This window comes from Nicotiana tomentosiformis, chromosome 6 (genome assembly GCF_000390325.3).
Source record: "Nicotiana tomentosiformis chromosome 6, ASM39032v3, whole genome shotgun sequence".
NCBI classification, from domain to species: Eukaryota; Viridiplantae; Streptophyta; class Magnoliopsida; order Solanales; family Solanaceae; genus Nicotiana; species Nicotiana tomentosiformis.
Window position 1 is genome coordinate 11,621,466 of NC_090817.1, and position 14,187 is coordinate 11,635,652.

A 14,187-nucleotide genomic window follows, 5' to 3' on the forward strand; every position below is an offset into this window, starting at 1 on the left:
TTGTGTACTTCGAATTTGACTCAAATTTCAATTTAAACCACCTAAAATCTCCACCAAATCGTCCCAAAAATGAGATTCACACTTATTAAGATGTACCCAATCTATTCCAACAACACTCACTTGAAATACATTCCAGTTTCGAAAACTCAAAATTTTGAATTCAAGCTTAAACAAGCTTCAATAGTTATCCACGACGTTTTCAGTTTAATCATTCACTCAATCCAACAAACTAATGTTTAATAGTGATTTCTAAATCGAGTTAAGGTATCCATGAAAGTTTGCTAGTTTTTGGAAATTTTTTGAAAATGAGTTTTTCAAAAACCAAACAGTGGTTTTGACCGGTTTTTCATAATTTTCAGAAAATTATTTTTCACTCACAAAATTACAATATTTTTTCAAGTGAAATGCATGTCTAAACATAATTTCAAATTTCAAATATCATTTTTCAACTTAACTCAAAATACTATTTTTTTAATTTTAATTTTTTTTTTATGTCCAAACGCCTACTAGATGTGTTACAAAATGATATTTGGGCTATTTTGATAGATAAATTATTTTGGACTAGTTTTGGTGAAAATTATTTATGGACTGACCTTCAAAAAAAGCGTCTCAACATTTTCAGAACGAAATAACTCCAGCAAATCAAATCTATCCACGTGTCATTTTTGAGAAATGACAATAACACATCAGCAAAAAGCTTCCCTCCTTCCTATCCATAACTTCGCTCTCTGTCCATCCAAAAAACCAGCAAAGACTCACAAAACTCCATTCTGATTTCAGCTTCAATTCTTGCTAATTTTTCGTGCATTTTCAATTTTCAAAACTCCATTAAACCAAAAGAATGAATGAAAATCTCATATTTTGAAAAATCTCGAGAAAACAAAAATAAAAACAGAGAAGTCAGATAAAGAGTATATATTTACATTGAGATAATATATACTAAAAAATGGAGTGTATTGGAGCTCGAAATTTTGCTACAATGGCGGTTTTTACGTGTCCGAGATTCAAATCATTAGGAAGAAGGAGAATTATGCCAAGAAAAAAGCAACCATTTTGGCCTATACATATGCAAGTGAAGTGTAGTGGAAATGAGAGTTGTGTAGTAGTTAAAGAAGATTTTGCTGATGAAGAGGATTATATAAAAGCTGGTGGTTCAGAACTTGTTTTTGTTCAAATGCAGCAGAATAAAGACATGGATCTGCAGTCTAAGCTTTCTGATAAGGTGATTTTCTTGATCCCATTTTTAATAAGTATAAAAGATATTTTACATTATCAGTGTAGTTTAATACGGTGACGGAAGCAGTATTTTCACCGAGAAGATTCAAGAAATAGAAAAAGAATATATATATATATACACTGATAATGTAATTCTTCGCGAAATGGGTTCGGCTAAACCCCTCCCGCCCACCTAGCTCCGCCCCTAGTTTAAGATGTGATAGTAGGTAAACTCTTTACTAGGTTATAAATTAATGCTTATCATACATATTTGCATGTAATTAATTTATAAGTAACCTGATTGTGTAAGTATGCATTGACAAGGTAACAAATTTTACAATTTTAGTGGATTTTAACATTGTTGTAGCACGTTACGTGTCTTATTTTCCAGATCGCTAATTCCACTTATTATGGATGGTTACTATAGTTATCTCTTAGGCACGAGTTGATAGTATAGAGTTTCTTTTAGTCTATCAATGTTTATATAAGTTAAACTCTTTAAAAAGGATTAACATATATACTGACTGTGTAAAAAATGTTTAGATCCTCTTGTTGTTACTGTTTGTTGCTAATGCTTCCTTTTTTCACCTTTCTTGAACAAAGGATCTATCGAAAGTAGTCTCTCTACCTTCACCATGTAGGGGTAAGGTCTGCGTACACACTACCCTCCCTAGACCCTATTTGTGGGATTATACCGGGTTTGTTGTTGTAGTAAAAAATGTTTAGACTATTGTGCAGTTTAATAAGCTTATAGTGTAGGAATTTTTTTACAGTTTTAGTCGGCGTTTGGACATAAGAATTGTAAAATTCCAAAATAGGGGGAAATTTTTTTCAAGTGAAAATGGTATTTGAAATTTAGAGTTGTGTTTGGACATGAATATAATTTTGGGTTGTTTTTGAAGTTTTGTGAGTGATTTGAGTGAAAATTTTGAAAAACAACTTTTTGGAGTTTTTCAATTTTTGGAAAATTTCCAAAATGATCTTCAAGTGAAAATTGGAAATTTTATGAACAAACGCTGATTTAAAAAAAAAAGTAAAATTTTTTTGAAAAAAAAGAAAAAATTTCTTATGTCCAAACGGGTTCCTAATACTATTTAACCGGTTGTAATATGTTACTTACCTATATTGCCATCTCACACATAGTATTTAAAGCAATATGTAGTTAGCTTGAGAAAATATTTGCAATGTTAGTGTAAATTCTGTAATATGGTAGCAACTACTAGTTCTCATATCTAGCAACTATTAGTTCTCATATCTAGCAACTATATTGCTTTGTTCATCATACTATCTCAGCTTGCAGTTGCGACAAATATCATCAACTGGACAAACTATACTGGATTTGGTGGTCATAGGTTGTGGTCCTGCTGGTCTTGCTCTTGCCGCGGAGTCTGCTAAACTCGGATTGAACGTTGGGCTCGTTGGTCCTGATCTTCCTTTCACAAATAACTATGGTGTTTGGGAGGATGAGTTCAAAGGTCGTAATCTTTATTTGGCTTTTATCAAGAACTTGTTTGTCTCCCTATCCTTTCAAGAAACAGGACATTTTTTTTTACTTTCTTGAAACAATTAGCTAAAAAGCACATTGGATTTCCTTTTATCAAATGCTAGATTCATAGGACTTGTTACATTCACCCTTTTAGCAATTTGTCAACTTGAGATCCAAGAGATAGTTAATTTCACAGACATAAACTGATACTTGAAGTAATCACTTTACTTTAGTTATATGCATGAGCACCGGCAACAACAACAACATCGTGTAATTTCATAAGTGGGTTCTGGGGAAGGTAGTGAGTACGTAACCTTACTCCTACTTTGTGCAGGTAAATAGACTGTTTCCGATAGATATATGCATGAGCACTGGATCTGTCATTATTGGTTTTGAGGTTTTTGATACTCAACTTGGTTTTTCACTGCAAAATTGATGTTTAGGATATGATATTCCAGGCTAAAATTACTCTCCAAACTTCATATGCTTATACTTTCTTTTTTTCAGATCTTGGACTTCAAGCGTGCATTGAACATGTATGGAGGGATACCATTGTATATCTTGACGATGCCGATCCAATTCTTATCGGTCGTGCTTATGGAAGAGTTAGTCGCCATTTACTGCACGAGGAGTTACTCAAAAGGTTAAATTCACTGAACTTGTTCCTTATGTAATACAAGTTGTTAATTTATTCTTTTCAATTGTTTCATCATTTTATTTTCCTTAAAAGTTGCAATTCACATTAATCTTCTTAGGTGTGTGGAGGCAGGTGTTTTATATCTTAACTCGAAAGTGGATAGGATCGTTGAGTCCACAAGTGGCCACAGTCTTGTAGAGTGCGAGGGCGACATTGTCATTCCTTGCAGGTATAGTTGGACCGCTACTTCAAATTGTCGCTGTTCACGTTAGAAACTTAACTGCATCCTTGTTCTGACGCTTCTAACTTATGATAACAGGTTTGTCACTGTTGCATCTGGAGCCGCCTCAGGGAAATTCTTGCAGTATGAGTTGGGAGGTCCTCGGGTTTCTGTTCAAACAGCTTATGGAGTGGAAGTTGAGGTAGAGAAAGATCATCAAACATAAGTAACTCTGAAGTTTTTTCATGTTATACACTCGAAGAACATTAAACTGTTATCTCTAGCTATCGTTTACGAGCTTATATGAACAAATTGTTGCATTATTCCTTTTTTTGGCTTATCCTTACACTGCTCGTCTCGGAGAATATGTATTCAATTTGGCGATTCTGTTTCTATTGTAAACGTAGAATGGGACTTCCTATTCATCAGATAAAAGGAAACTACTATAATGTTATGGACATTCAAGAAACTGCTATCTGCATTTCTCAATTATTAGTTATGACATCTAACTTGGCTACTTTTGCAATTATATGATCATTCGTCTTTTCTTTTCGCCAAATTTTAGGTCGATAACAATCCGTATGATCCAAGTCTGATGGTTTTCATGGATTATAGAGACTATGTCAGACACGACGCTCAATCTTTAGAAGCTAAATATCCAACATTTCTTTATGCCATGCCCATGACTAAAACAAGAGTCTTTTTCGAGGTTAGTTTTTGATATTATGCCTCACACTTTACGACTTGGCTATATGTGACAGATAAAAGTATCCATCTGCAGGAAACTTGTTTGGCTTCAAAAGATGCAATGCCATTTGATTTGTTAAAGAAAAAGCTGATGTTACGATTGAACACACTGGGTGTAAGAATTAAGCAAATCTACGAGGAGGTAATCCACACTGCCTTTAGTTACATGCAATTTTTGCTAGAGAAAAAAAGGGCAGCCCGGTGTATTAAGCACCCGCTATGCGCGGGGTGTGGGGAAGGGCCAGACCACAAGGGTCTATTGTACGCAGTCTTACCCTGCATTTCTGCAAGAGGCTATTTTCACGGCTCAAACCCGTGACTTCCTGGTCGCATGGCAACAACTTTACCAGTTACGTCAAGGCTCCCCGTGAACACACTAGAGAATGACTGAAAAATGACGATAACAAAAATTTTATGCAGGAATGGTCTTACATACCAGTTGGTGGATCGTTGCCAAATACAGAGCAGAAAACACTTGCGTTTGGCGCTGCTGCTAGCATGGTTCATCCAGCTACAGGTAATAAGAGAAGAAAATACATTACTATTACTGTGTTCTTTAAATGCAATGCTTCTTAAACTTCCTCTACTGCATAAACAGGTTATTCAGTTGTCAGATCACTGTCCGAGGCGCCAAAATGCGCCTCAGTACTTGCTAATATTTTAAGACAAAATCATGTCAAGAACATGCTTACTAGTTCAAGTACCACAAGTATCTCAACTCAAGGTACTTGTTATCCAATTATACTAGTTTTTGACTGCATTGGTAGTGTCCTGACCTATATAGACTCAGCAAGTTGCTCATATTTTCTTCAGCTTGGAACACCCTTTGGCCACAAGAACGAAAAAGGCAAAGATCGTTTTTCCTATTTGGCTTGGCACTCATATTGCAGTTGGATATTGAGGGGATTAGGTCATTTTTCCGCGCATTCTTCCTTGTGCCAAAATGGTATGGTTTGATCTTGCTCCATCACCTCGTTATCTTCGATGATGTAGCATACCTTAAAAAGATTAGAATCCCGAACCCATAAACTTAAAATCTTGGCTCCGCCTCTAGCAGCTATATGAACCATATTCCCTATTTAAATTCTTCTCAAGTCAACATTATACGAAACAAAAATCAAAACGAAAAGTACTTACAAGTTTTCTATGTTTCCAACTGACATAAGAATCCCAATAGCGTAAATTTCTTAAACTGTCAGTGTATATAAGTTAAGTCCTTCCCGAATACAAAAAGAAACTTCTAGTTTCAACAGTACTAATGAGGAGTGTACTTATTGCAGGATGTGGCAAGGATTTCTTGGCTCTAGTCTTTCATCAGCAGACCTCATGTTATTTGCCTTCTACATGTTTATTATTGCACCAAATGACATGAGAAAAGGCCTAATCAGACATCTGTTATCTGATCCAACTGGTGCAACCATGATAAGAACTTATCTTACATTTTAGAGTAGTTCCTTCTACATTAGTTCTTGAATCTGTTCTCTAGAACAGAGGCCTCATCATTTCAGATTCATAATAGAATTCGCCGCCTCTCGAGGCTTTGCATATAACATCTTGACTAGGTTAATATGGTTAAATAAATTAGCCAATTTCATTTTGTTTCTGCTTCTTTGTCCTGATGTAATGATTCATTGCACTCTATTAGCTTCAATAAATGGCTGTTAGAGATAACACACTTCTATTTACTTAATTATGTCTTCAACACCTCCCTACGTGTAGGCTTGATCTTTTTGATGAGCCAAGCACGTGAAAATTGTTTCTGATGTTGGTTGGCGGTGAGATTCGAACCTAGGACCTTTGTCTGCTCTGATACCATGTTGAAGTATGTGACCATATCATTTAAAAGCTTAAACTGTTAGCATATTTGTTTTTTGCTTAATTATATATTTAACATGTATATGAGAAAGGCGAGAATAAATCAATCTTTGAGATGAGGCTCAAATGTTTGTGTTAGGGTAGGTTATCTACATCACACCCTTCGGGATACAGCTCTTCCCCAGATCGTGCATGAACGCGGGGTGCTTTGTACACTAGGATGCCCTTTTTGTCTTTTTCCGATGAGACGTTTCATATTATTATTATTATTTAATATAGAAGAGCTTTTGCCTATAACTATAACGTCCCTACTTTGACTAGTACCCACACATATCTAGCAACTCGAGTACGATATAATCCAAAGACAAAGACAATCAAAAGAAAGTTTAAGCACCCGTTTGGCTATAGATTTGGTTGGTGATTTTGAAAAACAATTGAAAACAATATTTGTTCATAAAATATGATCATTTTTTGAGAAAAAAAAATTTAAATTCCCAAAAGCTGGTTTTCGGCAGTGTTTGGGTGAAAATTTTCTTCCAACACACAAAATCACAACCTTTTTTTCAAATAAAATGCATGTCCAAATACAATTTCAACTTCCAAAAATTACTTTTAAACACAACTTTTTTCAAGTTTTAATCAAATCTATGTCCAAATGCTAGCTAAAAGTTATGGCAACACGAAAGAATCACACTTACTGAGCCAATTGATGTTTGCATGAAATTAAAGTACCAATGATTGAATATTATATTATGGGACGCTTGCATTCTTGGATATGGCTTTTTCCTTTTTGGATAAGCCTAATTTTGAGCTGAATAACATTCCCAAGAATACGATCTAGCAACACAAACACAGTGGCAAAATACAGTAGTGCTATATTATAGGATCAGAGATGTTGTAAAGGCATGAGGTCATAATGATAATGCTCTCCAGTAGGTTAATATTCTCAGAATTAATGGTTCTTGTAAAAGTAGTTTTGTTTAACGCAAAAGCTAGCATAAGTGCTAATTAATTAGTGAAAGTCTTTGAGTTTTGGAACATAATACTGTTGAATGTCTGTCGATCTTTTATTGGTTGTTTTTCATATATGTCTGTCGAACTTCTATTGGTTGAATTGTCTTCCGGGGCCAAAGCTAGAAGCTCAAAATTTCAGTAGTTTTTGCTCAAATAATATATTTTTCTTAAGAAATTAATTAAATATGTACACATATTAAATTTAGAACTCAATTATAAGCACTTGAAATCGTCGCTCTAAAATCTAGAACCCAATCACCCATAAAGTTGAAATCTTGTATCTTCCATATATTAAGGAGAAGAACTTACTCTTAGTTATCAGTTGTTCTTTAAACTCCATTGTAAGTTGTTGATAGTGAACACAAATGAAAAATGTGTAATTGGTCATTGTTATATCTAGATTTTAATGATAAAAAATAACATATCTTTGTTTGCAGGATCATTCAAAACACAAAGGAAGATGCGAGCAAGTCTGCCAATAATGTGCTAAAGAAGACAAGAAAGAAAGGAAGAATGCAAAGATCTGTCAATAGAAACAAGAAAGGAAAGTCCAAGAATAAAGAGATTTGTAAAAGATACGACAACCCAGATGACGGAGTATAAAGAAGGAAGGACCAAGATTTGAGAAGATCTAGGTTGCCGAAATTGTATCTGCTCAGATTACTAAAGATATGCATTGCAAAGGAAAGCTATCAATCCTTTAGATCAAGGAATAATCTAAGGACCATTCACATAAGGAGATTCTATTTCAAAAAGAAAAGATCGGCAATCAAGAACCAAACTAAGGAAGCTCTGCACTTATTCTTGTAATGAATCATAACATATTCAACTCCAAGGATCAATTCCCTTGGGATCGCAAATCTCTCAACGATCTGCTGAAATTAGTCAAGCCAAAGTTCGAGTATATATTGCAGATTATCAAGGAAGAATCATATACTTTGATCAAACCAACTCCATGCTCTTTGTTCTACTCTAAACAAGCATTGTAATCTAAGTGTAGTTTACTGTATAATTAGTAGAGAGAAGAAATACTTTGGTGAGACATTGTATCAATTATTATGAGTGTACTTAGAACCAAGAGTGAGTTGGTGTTCGGAGATAACATCAACACAATTGTACGAAGTTATTCAAGGAGCTTTGAAGAGAGAACACCTTTGCAACCCAAAGGGACTGGAGTAGGATTCACATTGAATCCGAACCAATATAAAAATTCTAGGTATTTACTTCTGTCTTTTTATTCCGCCTTTACTTTCAGTCAACTATTTGGTAAACTACTCAACTACTTAAGATATAAAAAGAAAAATCGACAATGAACCCCCCCCCCCTTGTACTTTCAGTCATCTCATAGTGATAAACGTACACCGGAAGAGAATAATATTGAACAAGATATATTAATCCAATAAATAAAAAAATCTTTTTTTGAGTTAGTTCTTACTACATTTTTATTTCTAGGTCAACCTTGATGAAGTCGAGGAAATTTAAATTCTTAAAAGGACTTAACTTATATATATTGGCAACTAGTGTATTAATTTTTAATGTTATAGAATGTAATTTGCCTTATTTTCACTAATTACACCTTTTATAGACGGTTACATCATGTAGTTATTACTTCCTCCGGTCCATATTAGTTGTCATGTTTCTCTTTTACACAGTCCTTAAGAAACTATTAATAAGAGTGTTTTTTTTAACTAACTATGCCCTTATTTAATAATACTCTTCACCATTAAGTTTTGTGTGCTATATAATCAATGCTTTTACTTTCAAGAACATTTAATACTAAAGGTAAAATGAAAAAACAATACATTAATTATACTTTGATTTTCTAAAACGACAACTATTTTAGACCAGATATATTTAGGAGACCAAATAGATGGAAACATCTGAATTAATCATCATAAATTAATACCACCTAATTGGATTGGCCAGCAGCCGCATTAATTTGAAGCTTTTGAAGGGGAAACATCAAGTGATTCCAAAGTCGTTAATGCTGTTAAAAGGAGAAGAGATAAAAGGATTAAAAAATCATAGGAAATTTTAATTGCATTAGAGAAAGTGATTAAAGAATACTGAAGTATTAATTCTAGTTCGTCACTACTACTTCCTTGATTCTAGATTAGTATGATTGGAGTGTTAAAAAGATAAAAGAAAAGCTAAACATACACATGTCGGATAACTAAACCAATGCATAATCCTAATTGGCTGTTTTAATACATTCTAATATTTAATTAATCAACAAATGGATAAAGGAGGGAAAATAATATGAAATGGAAGAGGAAGAAACCACTTTTAGCCTTCTATAAAAATCCAATTAGATGGACGACCACATCATTTATTATAGAAGCAAGAAAGAGCTTAGTGTTCTAGTAAATATCCTCTTATTTTGTTGCCCTAATAGGTTGCAAAGAAAGAAGAGAATTTTGGCACAATGATAATAGAGTTCATGCGATTGTGAAGTTCAACTTGTGAAACAACTTCTAGAAGAAATTGGAGGTAAGACTGTATAAGACAAACCTATTATAGTGTAATTTTTTTCCTGAACCTTATGTATAAGGGGAATTTAGTGCATTGGGTTATCCGTTACTAAATTGTAGATATAACTATCTGCTGGATGTATCACGTCTCACAACAAGTTACAGTTCTGTTTACAGGTAACGCAACAAGTTCACTTTATTTCGATGAAAGGAATAGTGACAGAAGAGAGTGAGCACACACGGTTCTTGCATGGAAATTCCACGCTTGAAGATCTGTGTGCTCGCTCTCTATCCGTCACACTTCAACCCCTCCTCCCTAAGTCCACTATAGGTATTTTAACCTATAGCAGTTTATCTATCTTATTTTTAGTATTACTATTTTCATACCTCATACCTGTAATTATTTTTTGTGTAACCAGCTAGTAGTATAAACTTATTTTAGTGCTTTATAATTATAGATCTTATTTAATTTAGCAAACGTATGAACAATGAATGATTGGAAGTGTGACTTAAGCATTAATGCATCTGAACTATCATATATTCCATTATCCATGATTATACCCAGGGTTCGAGCTAGAGTATCAGGAGCAGGTTCGGTCGAACTCAATAGCTTTGGTCGAGTCATATATTTATTTATCTTTAAAAATCCATTGAATATGCATATAAATTATTAATTTAGAAATCAGTAACTTAAAACAATTAGAATTTCGAACTAATAAACTTAAAATCTTAGTTTCTCCTCTGATTATACCAAGTGAAAACATAGATATAGACTAATTCATTCCATTACATCAGAGTACTCTCATCTTCACATGTGCGACGAATAAACATGGCATGAATTAGTCTTCCAAAATATAATAGTTAAGTGTAAGAATATGCTAGAGTACTCTGAGATCTTTTCTCGACTTTAATTTGATTTTTAGTGTAATTGAATTATTCCAAACGTATATGTGATTTAGAGGGGACATTGTTTTTTTTTTTGGGTGAAGAAAAGCAAAACGTGCTCATCTTCAAGTTGCTAAGGTGTGAAGCAATTTGTGTGATTTTTAAGGAATATAGAGATTCCCTAGATATACCTATCACACCTCCTTTTTTCCCGAAATAGGGGAGTAGAGAGTTTTTTCAATTTAAGTGACATTATTCGAAATGATATTATTTATTTATTCAGAGTCGTCACTTGGAATAATTTATGGTGTCCCAAGTCATCACCGATTTATTTTAGAATACCAAATCGAGGAAATTTGACTCTTATTTATGGTCTGTGAACACAGAAGACCGAGTAAGGAATTTTGTTAACCCGAGAGAAGGTGTGAGGCACTCCCGAGTTCCGTGGTTTTAGCACGGTTGCTCAACTATTAATAATTGGCCTAGTTATCTGATTTAATACATGTTTTAAACCTATATGTGTATTTTTATTCCTTTTATCCGCTTTTAATTTTTTATGAAACTTATTTGTACAAGTCGCGATGTCGCAAACTCATTTGTTTTTGTACATATTGCCAATCACGTCACGTGAAACGCACCCGCGATTTACAACATGTTTATTTTTATTATTATTCGAAGTTGAAGTCAAGTCGCGTGAAACGCGCACTTGAGTTGCGTTTACGTATCGTGACCATGCCACGGGAACCATACACATAGTCACGATAATTTATTAATCGCGCCTAAAGCAACTAGCACGTGTTCCTGATTTGTTTTTCCTTACGGGTTTGAGATCTGTGTAAGCTCAAGAGCTATGGAAATCAATTGTGGAAAATGGATTAGCTTTTGCTCTTACTAAATTGGGCATGACATAAACTATTTTGGACCACATAAATTAAATTGAATTGTAGTATAATTGACCATTTAAAGCCAATTAATGAGTATGCTCAGTTACTAGTTCATCAAGCTACCCCCTATCAATTAGTCAATTATAGTAGTACATGTTTTATTAAGCAAAAGCCCAAACACCGGGACCAATCATTATTTATTTTTTTAAAGTCCAAACCTCATTTTTCAATTTCAACTAGCAGACATAGATTTTATCCCCAAAGTTCAAGCATTCACTACGTGCCCAAAAATCATATTTTTTTTAATCAATTTTCATGTTAATCATCAAGAAAGTAGCAAAATTTAACAAAGCTAATGAGACCTAACAATTAATACAGAAAAACAAAAATTCAATCTTCATGAATCTAAATAAGATCAAATTATATATTCAAGCATAATATCTTAATAAAATAATGGTGAGAGAAATGGACATTTACAAGACTGTTTTGAAGCTCTGACAATGGACAAGGATGTAAATGGAGCCTTGACCAAAATCGACAAATGGAGCTCGAACTCGACGACTCAACTTTGGAGCTCTTGTTTTCTATACAAAAGGGGACTGTTTCGCTGGGTTTTCGGCACGTTTTTGTGGGGCTTTTTAGCTTGGTTTTCAGTTGGTTCAGGGCTGGAGTTTAGGTGATGAATTGCTGGATTTTTCGAAAGAAAGCCGAAGAAAGAATGACAAGAGCAGAAATTCTCTTATCCTAGAAGAAAAAAAATAAATTTCTCTCAATTCCTTCCTCCCCCCCCCCCCCCTCTTTTTTTCTCCTCATTTTTCCCCTCACATTTTTCTTCTATTTATAGAAAACAATTTCGGAATTTTCAGATTTTTTTAAAATTTATTTTAAATTTATATTTAAATTTTTAATTAAAAAGAATTTCCACTTCCCATTTAAAAAAGAAGAAGTAATTCTCCACTTTTCTTTACTTTTATTATATTTAAATTCCCACTTTTATACTTTTTTTTATTATTATTTCCCACTTATTTTACTTTTTTTAAAAAGAAATTTCAGCTACCCTTACTTTTATTTTTTTAATTCCAACTTTTCTTTACTTTTTATTTTTTTAAATTTCTACATTCTTTTTCTTTTATTTTTTTAATTTTTCACTTTCTTTTACTTTTTTATTAAACAATTTCCACCTACTTTTAATTTTACTTTTTTATTTCTACTTTTACAATTTTTTTAATTCCCATCCGCAATTTTTTTAAAAATAAAATAATAATTAATTTTTATTTATTTTCATGTTTTTTTAAATTCATTTTATTTAAAAATAAAGAAAAGTAATAAAAATAAAAATAATACTATTATTAATAATTGACCTTTTAAATTATTATTAACTTTTACCCTATCTAAAAAACTGTAATAAAGCTTAAAAAACGTATATATTAAATTTCTGAAAATATTTACATAGTAGAAGGTTATAAAAATTCAAATATAGTAAAAAATTAGGTGCTCACAGCGTCCCTTCTTTGCTTGGAAACATGAAGAGTTTTTAGGCAAAGATTAGGTGATCCATGTGACTAATTTTTGACCAAATCATTATTCAACAGGAAAAGAAATAAAAGATAGGGTGCTACTGAGTCTTGGTTCTGGACAACCTACATATCTTGGGTTATAGGGGAATCAGGTCACGTGTAGTTCAAGGAGAATGGTGTAATTATGAGTTGAGGAGTCGAGTGAGGTTCCGTCGAGGCTCCAGTCCACGGTCCAGCTATTATATCAAAATAAAAAAGAAACTAAACAAGCCTATTAGTTATGAGTTACAAGATTCCTATCTATGAGTCTTCAGAAACTTGATCTTGAGTCTTGACTGGTTCTTCATGCAGACTCTGATCTAAACCTTGTTGCTCGCTAATTGTAGGTTCTAGTTCATTTTTCTATAGCTTCTTCTAATCAAAACGGGACTCCAATGCTTGTGGCTTCAGTCATGTCTTGAGCATTCCACATCTTTTCAATTGCTTTTGCATTTTGGATTCACTTATTTTTTAATTTCTTTTATTCTGAATTGAGACTTCTTCTTTTGGTCATCTCGAACTTTGTGCCTCGAGGTAAAACCTACTCAGACACCAAAACAAACAAACAAACGAAATATTTCTGCCCCAGTTTGCACTACAGAAAATTTCGTGAGTTATCATTACAAAATTCTAAACTACTTCTTTATTGAAAGCAATAAAAGGTCGGAACTGGTGTACCCTGAAAAAGTCATTATTTTTTTGGATGGTGTTCTTTTATTATTAAAAATATGTCTCAACTAAGGATTGATGTACCTTATGTTGGGAAAATGTGGCCAAGGAATGAGATACCTGATATTGGCAAAGATATCGGGGAGCGGTGTACCTTCCATTTAAGATCAAATCAAATAGGGAGTAAAGATCCTATGTCTAAAAATATCAACTAGGGAGTGGAGACCCTATGTTGGAAAAGCAACTAGGGAATAGAGACCCTATGTCTAAAAACATCAACTAGGTAGTGGAGATCCTATGTTGAAAAAGAAACTAGGGAGTGGTGGCCCTATGTTGGAAAGAAGACTAGGAAGTGGAGACCCTATGTCTATAATAAAATCAACTAGGGAGTGAAGACCCTATGTTGGAAAAGAGACTAGGGAGCGGAGACTCTATGTCTAAAAATAAAATCAACTAGGGAGTGAAGAGTCTATGTTGGAAAGGAGACTAGGGAGTGGAGACCCTATGTCTAAAATAAAATCAACTAGGGAGTGGAGACCCTATGTTGGAAAAGAGACGAGGAAGTGGAGACCCTATATCTAAAATAAA

The 14,187-nt window shown here is 33.6% G+C and overlaps 1 protein-coding gene across 1 annotated transcript; it reads left to right on the forward strand.

The window, feature by feature from the left end:
• Positions 1–718: 718 nt before the first annotated feature.
• On the forward strand, positions 719–5,976 carry LOC104113690 (lycopene epsilon cyclase, chloroplastic). Its single transcript, XM_009623940.4, has 11 exons — positions 719–1,222; positions 2,516–2,690; positions 3,209–3,344; positions 3,457–3,567; positions 3,658–3,760; positions 4,124–4,267; positions 4,340–4,447; positions 4,726–4,822; positions 4,904–5,029; positions 5,119–5,251; positions 5,586–5,976. The coding sequence occupies exons 1-11, from the start codon at positions 947–949 to the stop codon at positions 5,749–5,751; spliced, it is 1,575 nt and encodes a 524-aa protein (XP_009622235.1). The 5' UTR covers positions 719–946; the 3' UTR covers positions 5,752–5,976.
• The last annotated feature ends 8,211 nt before the right edge of the window (positions 5,977–14,187 follow it).

Bases quoted from the DNA above. Each gene is read 5' to 3' on its own strand.
- LOC104113690 (XM_009623940.4), top strand. From the start codon at position 947: ATGGAGTGTATTGGAGCTCGAAATTTTGCTACAATGGCGGTTTTTACG. The intron at 4,448-4,725 runs GTAATCCACACT...AATTTTATGCAG, and splicing joins TTAAGCAAATCTACGAGGAG to GAATGGTCTTACATACCAGT. The intron at 5,030-5,118 runs GTACTTGTTATC...TATTTTCTTCAG, and splicing joins CACAAGTATCTCAACTCAAG to CTTGGAACACCCTTTGGCCA.